The following is a 21109-nucleotide window of genomic DNA, read 5'->3' on the forward strand; positions in this document are numbered from 1 at the left end:
AAAAAAAAAAAGTCATTGAGGCAGATGCCAAAAAGCCTAATTTCATTACGAAATACGACTAAGCGCCCAATACAAGTGACACGATGAATTTTAAAAGACCACATAGAAAATGCTAATGTTTAGAAAGCTAGCATATAAAAAGGAAAGCAGAAAGATGAATTACTTAATGACTTTATTTTCTAGAAAGTAATTTGGTAAGTGTGTTGAATCTGCCCATTAGAGGTGGTGTTGCTATTTTTAGTAAAAAAAAAAATTTGAAGAAAAATTATCTTTGAGAACAGGTCCAGTCTCCAAGCTTACTTCCTTTGAATGCCGGGTGCTTTTTTCTTTCCCCAAGGCCTCCCCCTTGTAAGTAATCAAACACTGCCTGCTGTTAAGAGGAAGGGAGCGGTACCTACTGTTGGAATTTGCAACACTTCATTTCTTGTAACTGGTAGCAGAGGCTTCCAAAACGCGGAGCATGTAAGCTCACCTTACAGGCCACAGCTGGAATAAAATTTAACTGTACTCCAATCACCATCTTTTTCCATAAAAATTTTGCAACATCAGCAAAACATCTGTTTACAACTTAAGCAGCAAGCCAGTTTAAGTACCCAGATGGCCAGAGTTTTACCTCTCACAAACTACTGATTGAAGTAATAGTGAAGAACTTGGATCACAAAGCTGGTCGAGGTAACCGAATCAATTAGCAACAGAAGAATGTAAATCTAATTGTATTATGTATTGCCCCATAGACTAACAGAAGTTGCAAATTCTAATCTGTGATATTTAAAAGGGCCATTATCAACTGCAAAGTTAGTTATTTTTTCTGGACATGGAGTTATTAGTGATTAAACAATGGTAAACATAATTTTGAAGTTAAATTTGTACATATGCCCACTTCATGCATATAACCTTGGGTAGCCAGTGTTAATTTTTTGTGACAAACAGCAACAGGCAAAAATCAGTAGAAGGTGTTGAGGACAACAGCTGGAACAGCTTGGAATTCAGCTTTTCCCCAGTTACTAGATTTCAAGTTAAGAGAGTCCCTTTAAAAAGTTTTAGATGCAGCAGAAGTTGACTCATCTTAGATTCTATCATTGTAAGAAAGCTACCAATAAAATGACTTAACACAGTTGTTAAACATCACTGAACATTATACAGACAAACATCTGGTTTATAAATGAAGTAGCAGCAACATGGAATTCTAGGAGGTTGAGTCTCTGCAGGATTTATTTGAAAGATTATGATGTGGCAAATACATTGTGATTTTACATAATTTAGTTTTGAGAGTAGCTTATGGTAACTACAAACATTATTGAAAATGCCTGCCTCCAGTCATTACTTTTCTGGTATAAGCATGAGTTCGCCAGGTAAAGGAAGGAATGGATATTCAAAGTGCAGTTCTACTCAGAAAATTGGCAACATTCTATGTCTTGGCAAATCCCACAAAATCTGCTCAGTTTACAGATGAAAAACAGCTTTTTGTAATTGCCAGTACAATAAGCTGAGCTTGAAATATTAACATTAACAAAATATATATATTTAAGGACAAAACATCACGGACATCATTATACAATGTTCTCATGATTTTGTACTTTTTCATTTTCTGAATGTAACTTCTATTAATTGAATGGATTCATAAAACTAATGCATGTACATAAGCATCTACAAAGTCAGGGTCTCAGGGGATTCTGTTAGTGTTACTCCTAATGCCATAGTTCTGCTTCTTTAACAGGAATAAAGAGGAAGAAAGTCACTGAGCAGATACAAGGTATGCATTGGGCAAGTCTGTTCTGTAAGGTGGTACTACTTTTATAGTCACTTTTCTGGTCCATCACTGTACTTAAACTGTTTTAATACCAATTTTGATTTCAATTATTAATAAATGTTCTGGAAGAACAATTAGAGTTGAACCACTGAACAGCTGTATCAGTTTGAAAATGCTGCCACATATTTCTTCATGGCAAAATATTCACATTCTGTTTATTGCACAATTTGAAAGTTCAGGTAACGTGCATAAAAACCTTCTTAGTGTTTGCACTGTGACTTGCGAAACACACATTTAAAAGGACCTTAATACAATTTACAAAATCTTTTTAAACAATTTTATATTCCTAAGATAAAAGCATCCTGAGAATGTTACAAAGTTCATTTTACAAGCCCTTCATTTCTACTATGCTTTATTTATCCCCGCAACCCCGAATCTGACTTTTAACATTTAATATCTTGATGTTATATTTCACAAAATATCTTTTAGCAAAAAAGTACACCATTTGCATTCAAGTAACCCAGCCTTGCATCTAATTTACAAATTAAATGTTTATCAAGCTTTCTCAAGTTTTGAAATAGGTCGGGAAAAGCAACTCAAAATACTTACAGAAACAGTTTTTAGCTGATTAAAAAAATTAAAGGCTTTGTGCATTAATATTTTGGTCAAATATTTAAGTTACACAGTTTAATATTTTGGCAAAAAAAAATCTATCCTCTTCAATATATTTTTCTTTCATTTTATACCAGAAGTAAATATACAGTACAAAGAGCAACAGTATTAAAGTACTTTGCTCTTTTTCTTTTTTTCTTTTTTTTTTCCCCTTTTTTAAAGTACTTAGGCAAAGTAGACAAACAGGAACATAAGTGCTGGAAATCAATTGAGTATCTTTGGGCTAAATAAAGTCTTACCAGAAAAAATGTAAAAATAAATTAGTTCTTTTTCTCTACAGACATGTAAATAAATATTCTTTAAAGAAATTCTAATGCCATATTCTAAAGCAACATCTTCCTGTATTTCTTGATCAAGACTAAAGCTTCACACAATCTTGACAATTTTAATAGGAAGATATCCATTAATATTTACATATTTTTGTAAAGGGAGTGTTCAGGGTTAAAAATATACTACTTTTTAAAAGGTAAATCTGCCATCCTGATGGCAGTGATTCAAGCTATAGAACAGAAGACAAGTTACAGAATATCCTTCAGTTTCATATACCCTAGATCAGAGGAAAGAGTTCAGGTGAATTGCAGAGGTAAACAGCCTGGATTCCAGGAATGGAGAGAGACAGTGGCTCATTATATGAACATTTGCTTGGCCAGTTTCTGATACAGTAGGTGTATCTACTGAAATAGGCTTTGCTTCTTTTCTAAACATAGCTATACATTTTTATCTGTGGCTGACTAAACAAGTTAAGAGGAGAGAGTGGTTGCCACAGTGAAAGAATAACATTATTTAAGGTTTCCATCTGGACCTGGTTTTAGAGAAAGACTAGGTAAATATAAGCAGAGGCCAGGCCCAGATGGTACACTCCAGAAGGGAGTGTAACTACCAAAACAGGAAGAGTAAACCACTTCAGCAACACCTTAAGAATATTATAAATCTATAATTCAATGTCATGTAAAGCTTATTTTAGGTAACAATCAAAATCTGAAGGACCTCGTTAATCTTTAAGGCATCAGTGCATTAGGGACTAAAAGCTCCAGGTAATAAATATGAAAACAACAAAAAAAGCAGTATCTTTGTGGCATGAGTTATCATGGTCTATTTGCTTTGTTGGCTATTACAGGAAAAGTATTTTGGGGGTGATAGTGGGGGAATTTTACACACCATATTGAGAAAAATATTAGATCATAAACTTCACATCATTTTTTAACACTTCATTTAAAGGACTGAATCTATCAGGCAAGATTCTCATCTTTACTGTTCCATCGGCACCACAGGAGAATATGTGATTTGCTGGTCCTGCCTCAATTTGCATGACCCCTGTCCCAATGTTTCTGAAGAGGGACTGTCGAGCATGCTCATTGATGAAAGTGTGAAGGAGATTAAAGGTAGACAGACTCCATACCTGAAAAAGCATCAAAACATCATCAATCTCAATATAAGGATAATTGTGATGATCTTAAAGCTCACTAGTAATCAGTCATGGAAAAATTGGACTGGACTACATATTGCATTTGTCTTTGACACTAATTGTAAAAAAAGATATATAGCAATCTATAATGACTAATATTCATAATCTATAATAAGAAATATTTCTAACTGCAAGGACTACTGCAAAATAAGACTAAAATTTCATAATTAAATTAGTAAATGCGAGGGTCAGAGTTGAGGACCAATGCAGGATGTAGGACATATCTGACCATTCCACACCTATTTAAGGTTTTCACAAATTTTTTAAAATGAATTTCAATTTATACATTATCGTCAGCTCTCTTCTCCCTCCTTCTCATTTAAAAAAAAAAAAAAAAAAAAAAAAAAAAAAAAAAACCTTTATGTTGCCTTCAGCAGATCCTGTGACAAAATACTCTTCTGTAGGATCAACAGCAATTGCTTTGACTGGAGAATCATGACTCTGGAGTAATTGTTGCTGCTGTTTCTGGCGAAGATCAATGATACAAGTAAAGCCTTTTCTGCCTCCAGATATTAGCAGCTGATGTTTTGGAGCATATGCCAGCACAGTTGCTCCACTATCATGACAAATAAAAGCTGAAAGCCAAAGTGAATGAATTTAAATAAACACACTGTACTAACTTTAATTTTCCATCAACCTCTAATGGTTTAAGACAGTAACAGTGATTTTGAAACTGCAGTGGAACTGGACACAATCAATCCCATATATATTTAAGCCTAGCTTCACATCAAACATCCTGAAGTTGTAGTATTCCCAAACTGAGCAACTGCACTCTGCATGGAAAAAAAAAAAATTAACAATCTTCCTATCGCTCTGGAAACAGACTCTCAGAGATGGATTCTTCTCACATCTCTAATACTTGTTATTTTAAAGCATAGTTTTCCATACAAAACATCAAAACCATTCTTCAGTCCTCCTAAATTACTTGTCCTAATATCCTATGACAACAGTTTCCACTGGTTATTTTAAATTTGCTGCTTTTCACATTTGTTTGGATAATATGCACTCTTCCTAGTGAGACTGCATTAGTTACCATAACTAAAGAAACTGAATGAAGATCACAGTTATCAGAACAAAGCCCAGTATGTGCAAGACTAGATGCTATGAACCCTAACACTTGGCATGTAACATACTGTATTTGTGGTTCAAACTGTTCTCTGAATGTAGGTTTGGAAATCCCACGTGTGTCTCACATATGCCTAAGCTTTCACCATAATTTAATTAAGAAGGCTTCGCAGCTCCTCTCTGCCCAGCCTTATTCTGAGCTTTAGACATTGGAATTTACTTTTCTCATTACAATGAAATGTTAGTAAGAAAAATAATGAAACCCAGTTATATCTAGTTATTTCATCTTTCAAAGTAGTCTAATCAAATAGGTACATAGTTATGACAGCAGACTAATTCTTCTAAAGCATTTTTTAAAATACTGTAGGTAGGTATCTACACATGCACACATACGCTAAAAGCATCAAAAAATCCACCATTTGGCATAGTACCTAAAATAAAAATGAGGTAAAACTGGACATTTGAAATCAAACACGCACTGTATGTTTCACAAACATAACAGTATCTTTAAAAGTTCATCTGTAAATATCAGTCTATGAGATCTTGATTTGCACGTGTGCTTGCTAAACTTGTTCATGGAAAAAAGTCAATGACCATTTTCTAGGAAACTTGGTGTGTTTATTTACAACTATAAATCCAGAGATCAGTTTCCATAATCACAGCTTCCCTGGTGGTTGGATTTTCACAAAGACAATGAAGTTTATAACAGTTCATAAAAAGCATATCTGCTCATATTCTTTACATATTATATAGAAACAGCTAATGCATCTGGACATGTCCAGATGCATATCTTTACAATACTATTATTTGGTCTAATACTTCAATGATAAATTGAGTGGACCCTCTCTGATTTATCAGTACAGACACTGCCTTAGGAACATGGAATTGAAGGGTGTATATGTATAGTCATGCAAATACAGTAACTGTAGTTAAAAACTGTAGTTTTTATAGTTGTATAGCTATCGTCTTCTCAATACTCTAGTCGCTATAAGCAGGAGTTGCTCAAAACCTTTAAAAAAAAAGAACAGAAATTAAAGACCTGTAGCTTTCAGGGGTTGTGCTTGTGATGCAAAGATACTAGGTATGCAAAGGAAGATGCTCACGTCCATGAAACTGATCATTTATACATACTACTTATCAAGAATCTATTTTTAATATAGATTCCTGATGAGGCACCCACAGGACACTGCAAGATGTTTTGCTACTAATATTCAAGTTACTTCCCACAATAACATTTCCATAAAGACAGACACACATGTATTTAATATGATCACTTACCATGCACCAAGCTATTTGTAGGTGAAACCAAAGTATCCCAAAGACAAATATTTCTATAGAAAAAATAATGTTTTAATTAAGTGAGAAGTGTTCTAAGTAGTATTTTGAACACTTGAAATAATTCATCTGAATATTTTAAAAAGCTATTCCATACACAAAAGCACTGAAAACAGACTTTTAAAAGTCAATACCTTTCAGTTGACTCCAAATTACTCTCTTCTACTTCCTTTGCTTACATGTCTATTTTAAAGAATTTCTAACCTTTCCTAATAAGAAGCCTTCCATTACTTAAATCCCAAATAAGAAACCAAGTCCAGTCCCTGGACATGACAAAATCAGTTACACACGCACTGCAAGAACATGCCTGTTACACAGTCATTCTACTATTGGTTATTCTCATAAGGGATTCATGTTAAGATGCAGTCCTTTGTGGCAGAATTTACCTGCATGCTAGCATTGCTTTTGCTATTTCTTCATCAAAACTGACTTAAAAAGTTAAACATCAGTTGAAAAGCTATTGACAACCCCTTAAGTCTGTTTAAAAAAAAAACACAAAAAAACTTAAGAGAAGTTTATGTCGAGCATGAATGGAGGATTTGTGCTTCCTTATAGAATCATCTTTAGTAGCTTTGTGGACTTTAGATGCAAACCCCTCCCTCCTCCCCTCCCTGAGGAAGAAAGAGATCAGAAGTACACTCTCAAACTCCCTAAGGAGAATCTTTAAAATAGCCTCACTTCATTTTCTCTTTGTCACAGCAGCAATTAACAAATTCTTACCTGTTGTCTGTAGACAATCCTGCCGTGGCTATCAAAGATGATGAACTGATGAAAACAAAGTCATTGGCTGTTTTGTTATGACACTGCCAGGTCTGAAAAATTGCAGTTTAGAAATTACTTATTAAATAAAGAAAAAGCAGATTTTGTGTTAACATGAAAGCTTACGCCTCCTCAAGAAGGTCAGATGCTTCAAGAACATTTTAAAGAATACAGCGCATAATGGTATGTATCTATCTTCTGATACTCTTTATTTTTCACTCAAATAGACTTTCCATTCCTGTTTTATTGAAATCATATCAAAGAACATTTACATTATTTCAGATGTAACACTGCATCTCCAAATTAAGAAATATGATTAGGATTTGAGAACTTATCTGTCAAATAGATCACATAACAAAATATTACTAAAATTCAATCAACACAAGCTTTAGCACAGTCCTGGCTCACTCCTAACTATTCTAAAGGGGGCAGGAAAAAGAGACCACCACAGTTTAGGTTTCAGCTCACCAAATACGGTTTCGGTGAGGTTCCAGTAAGTGGGCAACACTTCCAATTTGTTTGATATAAACTGATATATCCATCAGCATCAACAATTCCAAACTGAAATAAGAAATACAAGTTGTAAACATGTATGTATGTATTATATTGCATACTTAAAAATATATGCTTCATTTACTTCATACCTTAAGAGTAACTATATTATCATCATACAGTTCACTAAAAAGAAATTCCTTTGTCCCAGGAATCTTTACAACTGTTGTTCTCAAGGCAACTTGTCAAATCTAATCTGGTACATACACTGATACTGTACTAACACATAAGGAGATCTCTAGTGTACACCGTCACTTTGGAAACAGAGTGGCATGCCTTCCGATAATTTGTAAGGCTTCAGAAATTTTTAGTCTTTTCCTTATGTTGTGGTGTAGTTAACTACCAAAACAGCAGTTTACACAAGAGCTGCAAAAAGTGTTTATACAATTGTTATGGTATAGAAATACTTAAAATGGTAGCTATGTCCATATGCATTTATGTCTACAGAGACCTCAATAATGCATAAAGATTCCAAAAATATTTGCTCCAAGAAATTCTAGTTCATTCTTCAAATAGCACATACACACACATATATATATATATATATATATATACACACACACACACACACACACACACACATACACAGAGAACCTGAACACCAACAGTATATATGAAGGATGACCTAGGATTTTTTTATATATATGTATATATATAAACACTATATAGATATACTATAGATCTATTTTAACATTTTTAACATCCAGCAGAAAAGCAGGGCCTTGAGAATTATGCTGTCTACATGTCTGAGAACACAGAAATTATCTTCTACAGTCGGAGAAACGACTTGGATTTGAAGAACCAGATGTTTCTGCTAATCTACGATTGTTTTTTCTGTTCAAATAAAAAAAGAGGATAAGTAGAGAAATGTTCTGTCAGTTACCTTATTTCCTTGATAATTGAATCTCATTCGAGTTACTCTTGAATTGCCACCAGAGCGAAAACATGTGATTTGTTGTGCATGACCCCATTCAAACATTCTTACACTACCATCTTGAGCACCTGTCAGATCTGTAACAGAAGATAATTTAATAACTTTTCACAAGTGTCCTAGTAGTGGAACAGGAAGGTTCCTTCCAAAATTTAAAGAAGTGTCACAGCAACACACAAAATCCTCAAAATAACTAGTGCTATAACAGCTGCATAGTACCTTCCATACCGTAGGAGTACTGGATACCACTGAAACTTAATAAGCAAGTATATCATCTTTAGATAATTTTGTTTTAAAGTGAACTTACAATATGGTAATGTTGGATGAGAAGCCATTCTTCTGACATTATTAATAGCTTTCTTGAGCATCTGTTCAACATGCAAAATAATAAAAAAATAGTTAAACAATACTACTGAATAAAATACCTACTGAACTAAAATAATTAGCGATAGACAATTGTTTCCTTGAGAAATTCCTACTGAAAGCAAGTACTGCTTTTAGAAATTCAGACAGAAGTTAGTTTCTCCCAAGACTAGTGTAGATGTTAATACTTATGCAGCTTTTACACACAGGTAAATATTAACTTTTCGCTTCAGAGATCTATGGAGCCAAATATAAACACTCCTTAGACTGCAGTCTTACCTCTTTTCTTGCCAATTCCTTTCTGATTCCATTAAACTTATTGGAATATTCCTGAATATTGTAAGATAAGCAAGAGAGAGGAAGAAGCAGAAGCATGTAAAGAAAGAGGTAAACAAACTTTAACAGAAATTAAAAAAAATAGGAGGGACTACATTAATTTTCAAGACTAGTTAGTTTATTGTCACTGACTGAAAAATAACTGTGATTATTTGTGGCCATCCAGAACAAGCAATAGAGCTAGCAATGGGTAAACCAAAGATTTTTCAAGAGCATTTATTAATTGCAAAAATACAGATCCAACAGATTCTCAACAGCACTTTTGGTCTTATATTCCAAACTTTCCTTTGAGCAAGATACATTACCAAAAATGCTATTTTTTCCATGTAGATTTAACTGATCAATTCCTAACTAGGAAGAGCTCAATAAACAAAGAGAACTGAAGACATCAAACAATTAAGATAACAAATCCCATCAAATTAAGCGAAAAGTCCAGCCCATAATATTACCCCAGTGGGAAGGACAATGTGGTGAATTTTCATCAGGGGAATGCATCTGTTTAACTTGAATGCCTCTTCCCTTGGTTTCTTTCTACTAATGTATTTCAAAGCTAAGTCTTCATTCATTTCTATCAGCTCTCCCCCAGAAGCTTCTGATTGTCTTGAGGACTGTCTTTCCTCAGAGAGTTGTTGGATTCAGCTTGCTCATGCATGAATAATTTACCCTAACTTTCATGAGAGAAGAGGGCATGAGTTTACATTTGGGCCACGTGTTACATTTTTAACAAACATTTCCAAAAAAGGTGTTGCCACAGCATTCACTTTCAACATAGCTTATCACCTACTAATCACCACTAGCAAGTTGACACTGAACTGTTTTCCTCAACTGCTATAATTCCGTACAGTATTCGGCCACTGCTTGACCAAAAAACACTACACAGCCACTTATATATTTTAAGAATGCTATTCTCCCTTGGCCTCCAATCACATTAGCATGCCAATTGACATGAAGCACTAACTACAAACTGTTGCTTGCTCCATACTGCTATATCTGATCTAAAGAATTGAAAAAGCAATGTTCTCTAACATTTCCAGCTTGCAAATGAAAATGAAGATGAATAACTGAAGTGCTAATAAATTATTCTCCTGCTAAAATACACTGCTTTCTGGATTGTTAGAGTAATTGCAATCCTCCTGATTAGATTTTGGAAGTAGATTTAGAGCTTCCAGCTCTCAGATTTATTATTTGTTGAAGGGAAAGCCTTATGCCTCTTAGATAACTAAAACTATTTCAAAACACTTTACTGAAGATCAAACAATATATGAAAAAAGGAACTTCAAAGATGTGTTTTTTACCCTACATCTGTAAAAACTTTAAATGACAAGGAAAAACTCTGAAGGTGTTGTTAAAATATTGGAGAATAAAAACAACATATACATTTGAGGACATTAGGACACAACAATAGAGAACAATATACTTCAACCAATACTGTGCATACCAGTCAGTAAACAGTTGCAATACTTCCATCTCTAACATGTAAATTTGTCTCTATGTCTAAGTGGCAGAAAAACTCAGAAGTTATTCACGCTTGTTATATTTCTTCACCAAAATAAAAAAAAGCTTTAAGCTTTATAGCTAATAGCTTCTATCCAGAAGTCAGTGAAAACCTTCTTGCTTCATTCAACAGAAAAAATGCATCATCTTCTCTTAAGCTGTAGTGGATGATGTTTTGGAAAAAGGAAAAATAAAAGCTTATGGAGATATGTCTTTCAAGGACTATGCTAACACAAGTCCTTGGTGCAATCTCTCTGATTCAGAAGCCAAATATCATTATCAAATGCAAATAATGTAATGGACACTTAATACTGCCTAGCCCTCAGCTTCCCATTAACTTTAGCAGATGGCTAGAACACTGGTTGCTTTGTTGGGGAGTTGGTTGCTGTGGGCCTAACATACTTAAGACTGAAAAAAAGAGCTTAAAATTTGACCAACAGTTATTAAACTGTAGTAAATATTGCTGTCAATTGTATTGACTTGGAAGGCAAGTGGTTGAATGTTACTTAAGCTTTAACAAAGCTGACAGTATATGCTATTTACTTGTGTTCTCTTAGAAGCATCTCATGTGATAACCATATGAACACACTGCTCTGAAGAATGTAGTGGTGAGCTTCCCCACTTACTTTGTATGAACTGAATAAAAAGAAATAGTGAAGAGTAACAACAAACTCAGAGCTAATGAAATGAAGTTAGCTGCCTTAGAGTCATAGAAGAGTCCATTATTTTCAAAATACTTTGTCCTGTTGATGGGGTAAAGCAAAGCAAAGACAAGACCGAAAAGCCAGTAGTAGTACCAAACAGCAGGCTATGTATTTATTATTCAGTGGGCTGCAAATTATGGAAGATGGGAACAAGGATCACAAGCAGTATAGGAAGGAACAAAATAATAAATAGCAACAACAAAACGTTTTCAGTGGAGCTGGTTTTCCTCCAGATTTGAGCCCTGCCACAAACTCCTGCTTCTCTCAACATTCCCTGCATCCTCCTCCTTTTACCTTGATCTCCATTAAATAGCTTCACCTCCCCTCCCCAAGCAACAGGTAGTACATGCTGCAGCTGTTTCTCTACTTCCCTGTCAGTCTAACGCAATGCCAACCAAAAATTAGGTCCAACATTTAAGACAAGGTGCAGATGTACTCAGCATAAGGTGAGTACAGGTGCTTTGCGTGATCATTCCAGTCCAGTTAAAAGTGGCTCCAAGCAAGCATCTCCCAGCCGACTAATCTACAGACCTGCATTATTAGAGAGCAGAGCACCTACCTCACATAGAAACTAAGGTATGTCAATGGCCAGATTAGAACTATCATCCAATCTGAATTAAATCTGTGCAAATAGCTTTTTGCTGAGGTCCAAACTTTACTCCAGACTCGGTGTCTATTTCTAAAAATAAGAGCTACCGTTGTACAGGTGTCACCACTGCTACCAGAAGGGTCAATCTGGTCTTGCAGACAGTCATGCTTTACCGGGTGTCCTTCACTAGTTTATTTCGGAAAGGCAAAACAGTGAAATTGATCATCTCCTCTAGAACCTATGCCTCAGAAGTGAGATATTTAATAATGCCATTAAGTAAAGTTACAGGGACACTGTACAGCACTTCAAAAGAAACAAGATAGAGCTGTCAGTAATCTTGGGGATAAAAAACCCCACTGTCCTACATCAGTAGGACATGGAGTTCCAACTACACAGGATATTTGTAGCTGGTACTATTTCTGCAATATCAGTTTATTTTTCTCATGACTCCAAGAATCCCCATTTGCCCAGAGTTTAATTCACTTCACTTGAAGCCTTCTTTGTCCAGCCAATGAAATTTACTTTAGGAGTTCATTCACTATCATTTCTGCAACACAGGATCATACTAATATACAGTGCAATAAAATAGCACTTTGTACTAGAGTAGAAGTTGATATTTACTTTTAAAAAAAGACTGGAATAGTCTGGAACTCAGAATGAAACTTGAGATTCTGCTTTAACTAAAAGCTACTTCAATATTTTACACAAACATTTCTACCCAATCCTCCTATATCCTCAATTTATGCTGTTCAGGTACAGCATTTGGCTTCAGCTCATTAAAGAACAATTTAAACTGCAATCTCCTACCTGAACCTTGATTTTTTAATTCTGTTTTTTAATGACCTATCTTAAGTAGAGAAAACAAATAGCTTGACTAAAAACTCTGCTTCTTTAGCTGGTGCAGCTTCAATTCTGTGCAGTATTTTAGCCCATTAATCAGATCATAAAAAAATTCCAGCTCTTGTCTTGATTATACACACAAGCTGCTTCTATTCACATGCTATATGTAAAACATAAGCAGCAACAGTGAAGAGAAAGTAGAGATACAGATAGAGAAGACTAGTCTTTGACAAGTTACTTACCACAGATGCGCCCCGGCCAGTTTGCGTACTACCCAGCCAAGGCATATTGATAGGTGTGCCAGGATTACTATGAGTATAAGGAGTAGTTCCCTGAACATTTACCAGATCCTCACGAGCATGTATAACTAAGAAATCATCAGCCCTATAAATGAAACAACATTACAAGTTATATTCCAAGCAACAACATTAAATATTGTGCTTTCTTACATCGTAAATTTATGCACAGTCAAACTGCAATACTGGAAGCATAGAAAGTATACCCTTTATTTTCTACTTCCATGTCATCATCAACCCAGGTATAGATTTGGGTAGCTAAAATCGCAGAAACATCTAATTCTTGAATGTCATGACTTGATGCAATGGCAATGCAGTTCCGATTTGCCTGAAAAAGTAACACAAAAAAGAACTGTTACAAAAAGAATACTCAAAAGCATGCTTTTTGGACTTGCCCTGGTTTTGGTAGAATTGTTCACAAAAACATATGGTTAATCAGTTTGCAAATACAAACATTTATGCCTAATCTATATATTCAAATGAGATAAACTTGATGTTTCCTTTTTAAAAGTTTGTTTCTGTCTGGGATAGCAACATACACAATTTGTATTTTAAACCTTCTCTCCCAAGCAGCTCTAGTTTCTCCTTACTTGTCCAAGAGAACCAAGAAATTACTACCCAGCATACTATACTACACCTCTTGCAACCTCCACTCCTCTCATCCACTACTTAAGGCTTAAATGGTTAGACAAGAGAAGACAATCACTATTTTCTTGTTGCATAGGATAGAGAAGGAAGAGGGAAAAACACTACTACATACAAGCTTAAAGAAAAAAGTAGAGAGGCTCCCTCTCCCTCCTGCCTATTGCACAATAATTAAAAAAAGACAACAGTCTGTAATAGAACTGGGTTTCTTTAACAGGATGATTACTAACTGCTTTAGAGAAAGAAGCACTAATAACTCAAGCTGTATCAGGGCAGCTGACAAAGGATACACCTATTCACAGTGGGATCACCACTTGTTTAACAGATGGAAGCACCACACAATTAAGTTACAATACCTCCTTTATACTCACTTTATTGACTGCAAAAGCAGTAATGATGTCAGACTCTTTATGAATTATTCTTGCCTTTCCTCCTGGGTGTCCCACATCTGTTTCTATCTGTATTTAAAAAGTAAAGCATATTTAACTGCAAGTTTTTATGCAACTTTTTTTTTCCTGGAAGTACAGAGACCAAACAATCATATTATTTGTCTCAATTTTAAGCACAATAAATATGACAAATATGATCAGTAACTATTATGGTAATGTTTCATCCGTAATCTAGCTTCCCAGTGCCATGCTGAGATTACCTCAGCAACACAGAAAACTTAATCTGTCCTAAGTCCCACTTACTGTGTTCATTCTCATAAATTTTTTAGGGATACTGAAAACCAGAGAGGCTACATGTACAGTAGGGGGTGGTGATAAAAAAGACTTTATGTTTTATGCTTAGGAAAAAAAGGGTTTTGCTAAGTTTCTTCATATTCTTAGCAAAACTTAATTTCACCACTAAAAGTGATGAACTAGTCCAAAAGAAAGCACAGACAAGATCCAGAACAGGAAAATAAATTTGAACATTTTCCAACTCACCCGTTCTTCACAATTGCATAAATCTGCTAAGTTGCCCTGCACATTCCAATACCACAAAACAATTAGCAGCTATTTTAAAAATTAATTTTACTAACAATTTTTGTTTTGTTACACAATCTAACATAGTATTTGACTCGTCCACATTTTATTTTAGAAAATAGAAAATTGTATTTTTAAGATGAATCCAGCTGTATGCCAGCACATAATCAAATTCTAAGCTGCATCTCTTAGCAGCACTGCAGTACTCCTATTCAAAATTAAAGAGCTCAGAACTGTAAGTATTAAATTGACAGACTAGAGGAACTGTTGTAGATACAGGACAATTTTACAGTAAGAAAAGGCATTGCAAAAGAGAAATGGTGATGTGAAAATTCAAGCCTTACAAGTGTAAAATTTTGTACTTCCTCTAAAATCAAAGCATTATCCTAGACCTGCTGTTTTCCAGCCTCACCAACTTGATTTCTTAATTCTCCAGTCTTCAACAGATTTACCCAAGGGTATTTTATTTCAACAACAGTAAGATGGTGCTGTCCAAAAAGCTGCTCATTGGCAAAATACATATGAACTGTGAACAGTCTTTTTCAAGGTTTGGAAAAAGTCCGTAGCTGTTACATACCACAGAATGGAATACCCCTTTTTTAGGCCAAAAAACAGAATTCACAAAACGTGTTGCTACTCCAGTAGTCTTCTGTCCTAGCTAAAACTGCACAAAACTGCAGTGACAATCAGGTAGTGACCTGTGTCATGTGGTGAACAAACTCTCAAGAAATTAAGCCCCCCGCCCAGTCAGTCAGCTCCAATTAGCTAATTGCTAATACTGTTCCATCATATAAACGATAACACAAAGTGATTAATTATGTATTCTCACCATTTTTGTAAAAAGTCAACCTGAAGACTACAGCAACTTTCTTGAAAGATTGTTATGAGAGACTGAAAAGTTGCAATACTATTTCTAGAAATGTGAATAAAAATATTTTTAAAATGTTGTACAGGCTAATTCATCACCACCTTAAAACTAAGGCTCATTAAAAGTTTTAAATATCAAACTAGTGTGATGCTAACAAACAGCACTTTGACTTCAGACTACAGTTATCTATCTTCATCAATGGGGGACTATTCTAGCCATTACGGATAGGTCAAAGCTCCTGTGTACCACTTCCCATAGTACTACTGAATTTTCCAAGCCATTTGGGCAAATCTCAGCCTCCACTCTGTGGCTGGAATAGCTACAGAATTTGATAATACTGTGGTTACCTGGTTGTTTAATCCAGCTTTCTAGGACATATTTAGTTTCAGATAGGCTCTATATGAAGAGTAGTCTAATTTCTAAGTTCTTGCAAAACTAAATTTTTCAGTTTTTTTGCTATGTTGGCAACAATTTTTTAAGAGTTACCAACACCACTTTTAAAAAAGGATTTCATAATAATGTAAAGTCTAAATAATTTGAGCATTACTATTGTGTACCTTATTGACGATGGGCTCTTCCAGCATAGAATTTTTCATGGTTTCATTGTGGTCCTCTAATGACTTCACCAACGAAAGAACAACCACAAAACAAAAAAATAAAGATAAGACACAACATACAAGGTCTCAAGGAAATCCTTAATTCCTTGTTATTTACTCCAACATAGAACAATTAAAACACAACAGTAAATTTGCATACACATGCACATCACATGTATTTTGTTGTGTAGCAACAGTAATTCTCAAATTCCAAACTCAATATTGAGTGCAGGAGATATTATTTTACATATTTTGTACTGTCAGATTTCTTGGAAAATAAGTGGACTCCATTGACATATTATTAGTAACAGCTGGAAACAATGCTAACAAACCTATACTGTGCAAGGCTGCCAGTGATTCTACTTAGAAACATAAAAAAACATCTGAAATACTCCAAAAAACCTCTCCATATAGCATAGCAGCATTAACATAAGACATTATCAGAAACAGGGCATCTTCAAAGGACAAGACAAAAAGAATAACTTTCAACTGCAATCTGCACTGAATACAAGTGGCTTCAGCATATAAACACCCAAGCAAGCTAGTAGTCTAGCTGTGCCAGGACAAAGACAAGCTCATGCAGAACTCCTTGCTGTCATGGCTTTACTGATGACAAATACTCTCTTCTCCTACATGCTTAGTGTGTTCTGATCTGATCCTCTCTCCTCTGTTTCTGCTGCTAGGTAGTTTTTCTATGATACAAATCATTCTTTCGAATGTCACTTACTGACCTGAAGCATATAACCTGGAAATAATTTAACAAAGGAGCAAAAATAAAACACTAATCGGAAGTCATTCAGTAAGTTTTGGCATGATGAGGTTAGATAATTAAGAACTGTAGAGTTTTAGACTGAAGAATTAAAACTAAAAATCGGAATGATTACAGCAGGAAGATGCAAGTTTAAAGGCATCCTACATTTAAAGACATTCTCTACATTGTACAGAGTTAGGTACAAGTATAGCCAAGTTCAAAATTCTTAGAATTATTATCCTACCTTTCATCTAAAGATGCAATTTTTAAAAACCATTAATCCAAAGGACAACTCTTTTGAATAATACCAATCTTGCCAACAGGCTGAGACTCTAAATGTCACAGTTTGACAAGTGTGGGACATAGAAAGATAAGGTACAGCTACATGCAATTTTACTGTGTTACACTGTGACATGGTCAAACCACCCTGTACAGGTAGACCTGAACAACAGAACTGCTCAGTTTGAGGACTGATAGCAGCTTTATTGATCAGAGGACAAGTGGCAGAGCTATGGGATAGAATTCCAGAGAACAGAAAAGATACTGCACACTAATAAATCCCTCCAGGAGTAGGGGGTTAAACAAAACACCCCAACAGCTATAGAGAGGTAAAAACAACAAACCCCAACATGCAGACCTACAACTTTGAAACATTTAAATGAGTCTGTGTGACCTGGAAAACAGCTAAAGAAGGTTACTGTCCCTGTAACTGTTGCATAGCCATTTTTTTTTTAAAAATGAAACATAACATGATAGAAACCAGTGGGTAAATCTGGAATGGCCAGAATAAATACAGCAAGGATAAACTCAGATATTTTTTTAGTTTTGACTGATTAGGTTAGAAGTATTTTGATCTTTGAAATTTTAAGGTTTGCCATTCTTTTGAGGTAACTTCTATAATGATCTCAAAGCTGACTAAGTTTTTCAGGCAGCCTACAATTCAGACACTGATTATTTCTGTTTTCAATGAAACAATGGGACAGAGATTTTCAATGAAAAATACTGTATATGTAGACAGTCATGGACAAGTTAATTTTTCATTCATGCCCTAGAAAGAAAGAAAAAGGCAGATTTCTTAAATAAAAGCTCACAGATTAACCTGCAACAGTTCATATATCATACCAACCTCATTTAAGCATCGCTTCTTTGTAAAAATACTTCTGATAAACGTTTCCTGGACTTCTTCCTGTTTAACCAAGTATTGCCAAAGCCTCTTCACAGATAGTGCAACATGACTGTTAGATCTACAGATCAGAGTTAAAATGAGTATTTATATCATACTCATACTTACAAGAGACTGCAATAATTTATATACTAATCAAACTAAGTCAGATGAAATAGTAATGCTGAACTATAGCTCTCTAAGCACCGGACAGTATCTATCCACAAATATTCTAGCACCATCTTCCTAGCAGACCTACAGAGGAGAGGGGGTGCAAAGGGAAGGAAAAATATTTTCACCTCCTACCTTGGGACAACTCAGAAAAAACTCTTTCAGAAATTATTACACAAAAGAAAGATCAGTATACAGATTATTTACTAGCCTACTTCTGTCTTCAAAACGCAGATCATTTACATTTATTGCTGATAAAGGCTCCTAACACAAGGACAATGAATGACTAACATTTCCTATTAAGGAACAAACCATCAGCTGTGCAACATCTCTGAAACAACTGTGACAAGCCAGAATACTGTGGAAGCAGATCAGAGATGACAGCAGCCTTTCATTGGTGCAGTTTATTTTAATAACAGTAATACATATACAATAAATGTAAGTATTCATTAAAAAAAAAAAAGGACTTTAAATGTGGACACCCATGCCTAGAAACCATATGCTAAAGCAAAATTTGTGCATGCAACTATAGCTCCTTAAGGCAGCCCAAAACCATCAAACCCCAAATCATTTGAATTTAAAAAATAATATCATGCAGCACACACATGCCTCATAAAACTTAGACCACAACACAAATTTTCGGCTGTCATTCCCCCCCCCCGTTTTTTTTTTTTTTTTTTTTTTTTTTTAAAGTCAACTCAAGTTATGGGGCAGGCGGGAAAGTGTGATGACCCTAAAGTATTTTGCAACAAAAAGGTGGACTTTTCTGTTGGTTCTACAACTATAAATGACAGTAAGATTAAAAAAGCAGAAGTCTGTAAGAAAGTGACAATTAAAAACTAAGAATTCTTCTCTGGCTGCAACATGCAGTTTTACGGACAACTGCACAATTCTCAGCGGTAGACATTTCTTCTCTTGATTTTAAGAAAGGGTATTGACAAGAACCTAATTTTATTCCCTCTAAAGGGGGAACAATTATTAATTCATTGTTACTCATCCTTAATGATCATTTCTCTCAAGGAAGTTTGGTATTTTTCCTTTTATCAACAGTCAGAGTCATTCTTTACAACCACTCAGAATCAGTAGACTATGTTAAGCTTCATTTAAAAAATACTAAAAACAAAGTTAGAAAATATGACCATTTTTCTTGGTTGTGCTTTGGACCAGATATGCATGATTTCTGATGTATACTCCCAATTTACAAATGGGATTATTAGAGCAAATCTAGAAAGTGGCATACATAGTTATGGTCTATCATCTGCACTGACAACATAATATGCTAGATGTATAATAAAATATATTATAGTCACTGTTTACAGAAATCACACACACCTGAATGGAGTGTTCGCAGGCTCAAGTAAAGTTTTATGACGAAGCAGTGCAGGGCCAGCAGCTAATGCATCCTCAGAAGCATGAACTGAAATATAATGTTGAGGTGGACCCCCATACAGCTCAAGACGTCGGAGAAGGACTTGTTCCCAGCGCTGTAGCGTTTTCAAAACTGCATGGCATATTGGGGAGCTAACTGGAAGCTCTAAAAACACAAGTAAACAATTTAACCCCCCTGTGCTTCTGCATTATACTCATTATGTGGACAATTCCACTGCCAAAGGCTGGATAGTACTTCAAATATCTCCATATTTAAGCTTCATTCAGACCTCAGCTTAATACTTGCAAGTATTAAGAGATGAACTGCTTTACACTGCCTGAGCCAGACACAGCAGCAGCATTCTCCAAGGCTGACTGAAAATAAGCATGGACTAGGAATGACATACTTTGAACGACAAAAAAGAAGAAAGGAAAAAGGGGGAAAGGAAGAAGGTGGGGAAGGGGGGGGGAAGAGGAATAGTGCTCACTGAGAAATATGTATTGTAAACACTCTTGTATGCCTAAGAGGCATATAGGAAAAACTAAGTGTGCAAATAAAGTACTTGAGAACAAAGAGACTTCTGCTGTGACAATGGTATTTTGGATCCATTATCTGCTAACTGCTGAGCATTCCTTCTCACCCAATCTTCTAAAACCACCCATTACGCTATTCTATAAATAAAGTGATCAGGACAATTTAATCCCAAACTAGGAAAAAAGTTAAGAACATTTCAATTAAAAATAAAGCTAGAGTATTTTTATTATTCAACACATAACTGATTTTTAAATATGGTTATTAAATATGGAAAGACAATTCTGCTGTTCATTACCTGAAAGATCATGTCCAGCCAAAGGGTAGAAAGTCTTCAAATTGTGAAGTACCAGCTGAACCATTGCCAACCGCATCAATGACCAACTAACAAGAAAGCACTATGTCATTTACTAATAAGAAAATAAATCTCATATATTCACAATTAGGATTTTTTTTTAAAGCTTTAAATCCTCATGTTATAAACTGTTGAGAACTATGAACAGTATTTTTAGACTTTTACAGATATTTTGAATGCAAGAGTCACTATACCGTGTATTAACAAATAAAACATGAACTGTGAATTACCGACTAAAAAGTCTAGGTAACGCATTTCTACGAAACATCAGGTAACTGCTGTATTATCTCAAAATCAAATGGCCACAAATCCAAGTCCGATCGTTGCAGAATATCTTGAATTCTAAGTTACTTACCTGTATGAATTTGAATTGGCATGCTCTTGATTATGTGAATTTGATGCAAACACTTCTCCATCAATATCATCTTCATCACTTTCCTGACTCTCTTCTGAATCATATTCTACTCTACTTTGCGATGGAAGAAAAGGCTAAAAAAATAGGCAATATTCCTTGAGTATCTTCTGTCCAACATTAGTAATAT

General features: G+C 35.0%; 1 protein-coding gene across 8 annotated transcripts in view; it reads right to left on the bottom strand.

The window, feature by feature from the left end:
• Window positions 1-1184: 1184 nt before the first annotated feature.
• The window catches only part of LOC135323509 (dmX-like protein 1), an 83969-nt gene continuing 64044 nt past the window's right edge, over window positions 1185-21109 (bottom strand). For 6 of the 8 annotated variants that reach the window (XM_064500167.1, XM_064500166.1, XM_064500165.1 and 3 more), the window contains 15 exons: window positions 20923-21056; window positions 20511-20596; window positions 19645-19846; window positions 18106-18223; window positions 16190-16252; window positions 14168-14254; window positions 13358-13479; window positions 13098-13239; window positions 8837-8897; window positions 8482-8609; window positions 7515-7607; window positions 7008-7099; window positions 6231-6283; window positions 4245-4462; window positions 1185-3821 (listed from right to left, as the gene is read on the bottom strand). In XM_064500167.1, coding sequence (XP_064356237.1) covers window positions 3597-3821; window positions 4245-4462; window positions 6231-6283; window positions 7008-7099; window positions 7515-7607; window positions 8482-8609; window positions 8837-8897; window positions 13098-13239; window positions 13358-13479; window positions 14168-14254; window positions 16190-16252; window positions 18106-18223; window positions 19645-19846; window positions 20511-20596; window positions 20923-21056 — 1824 coding nt within the window. In that variant the 3' untranslated portion in view covers window positions 1185-3596. The other 2 variants (XM_064500170.1, XM_064500171.1) reach the window with 2 other exon arrangements.

Source organism: Dromaius novaehollandiae, chromosome W, assembly GCF_036370855.1.
Source record: "Dromaius novaehollandiae isolate bDroNov1 chromosome W, bDroNov1.hap1, whole genome shotgun sequence".
In the NCBI taxonomy this organism is placed as follows: domain Eukaryota; kingdom Metazoa; phylum Chordata; class Aves; order Casuariiformes; family Dromaiidae; genus Dromaius; species Dromaius novaehollandiae.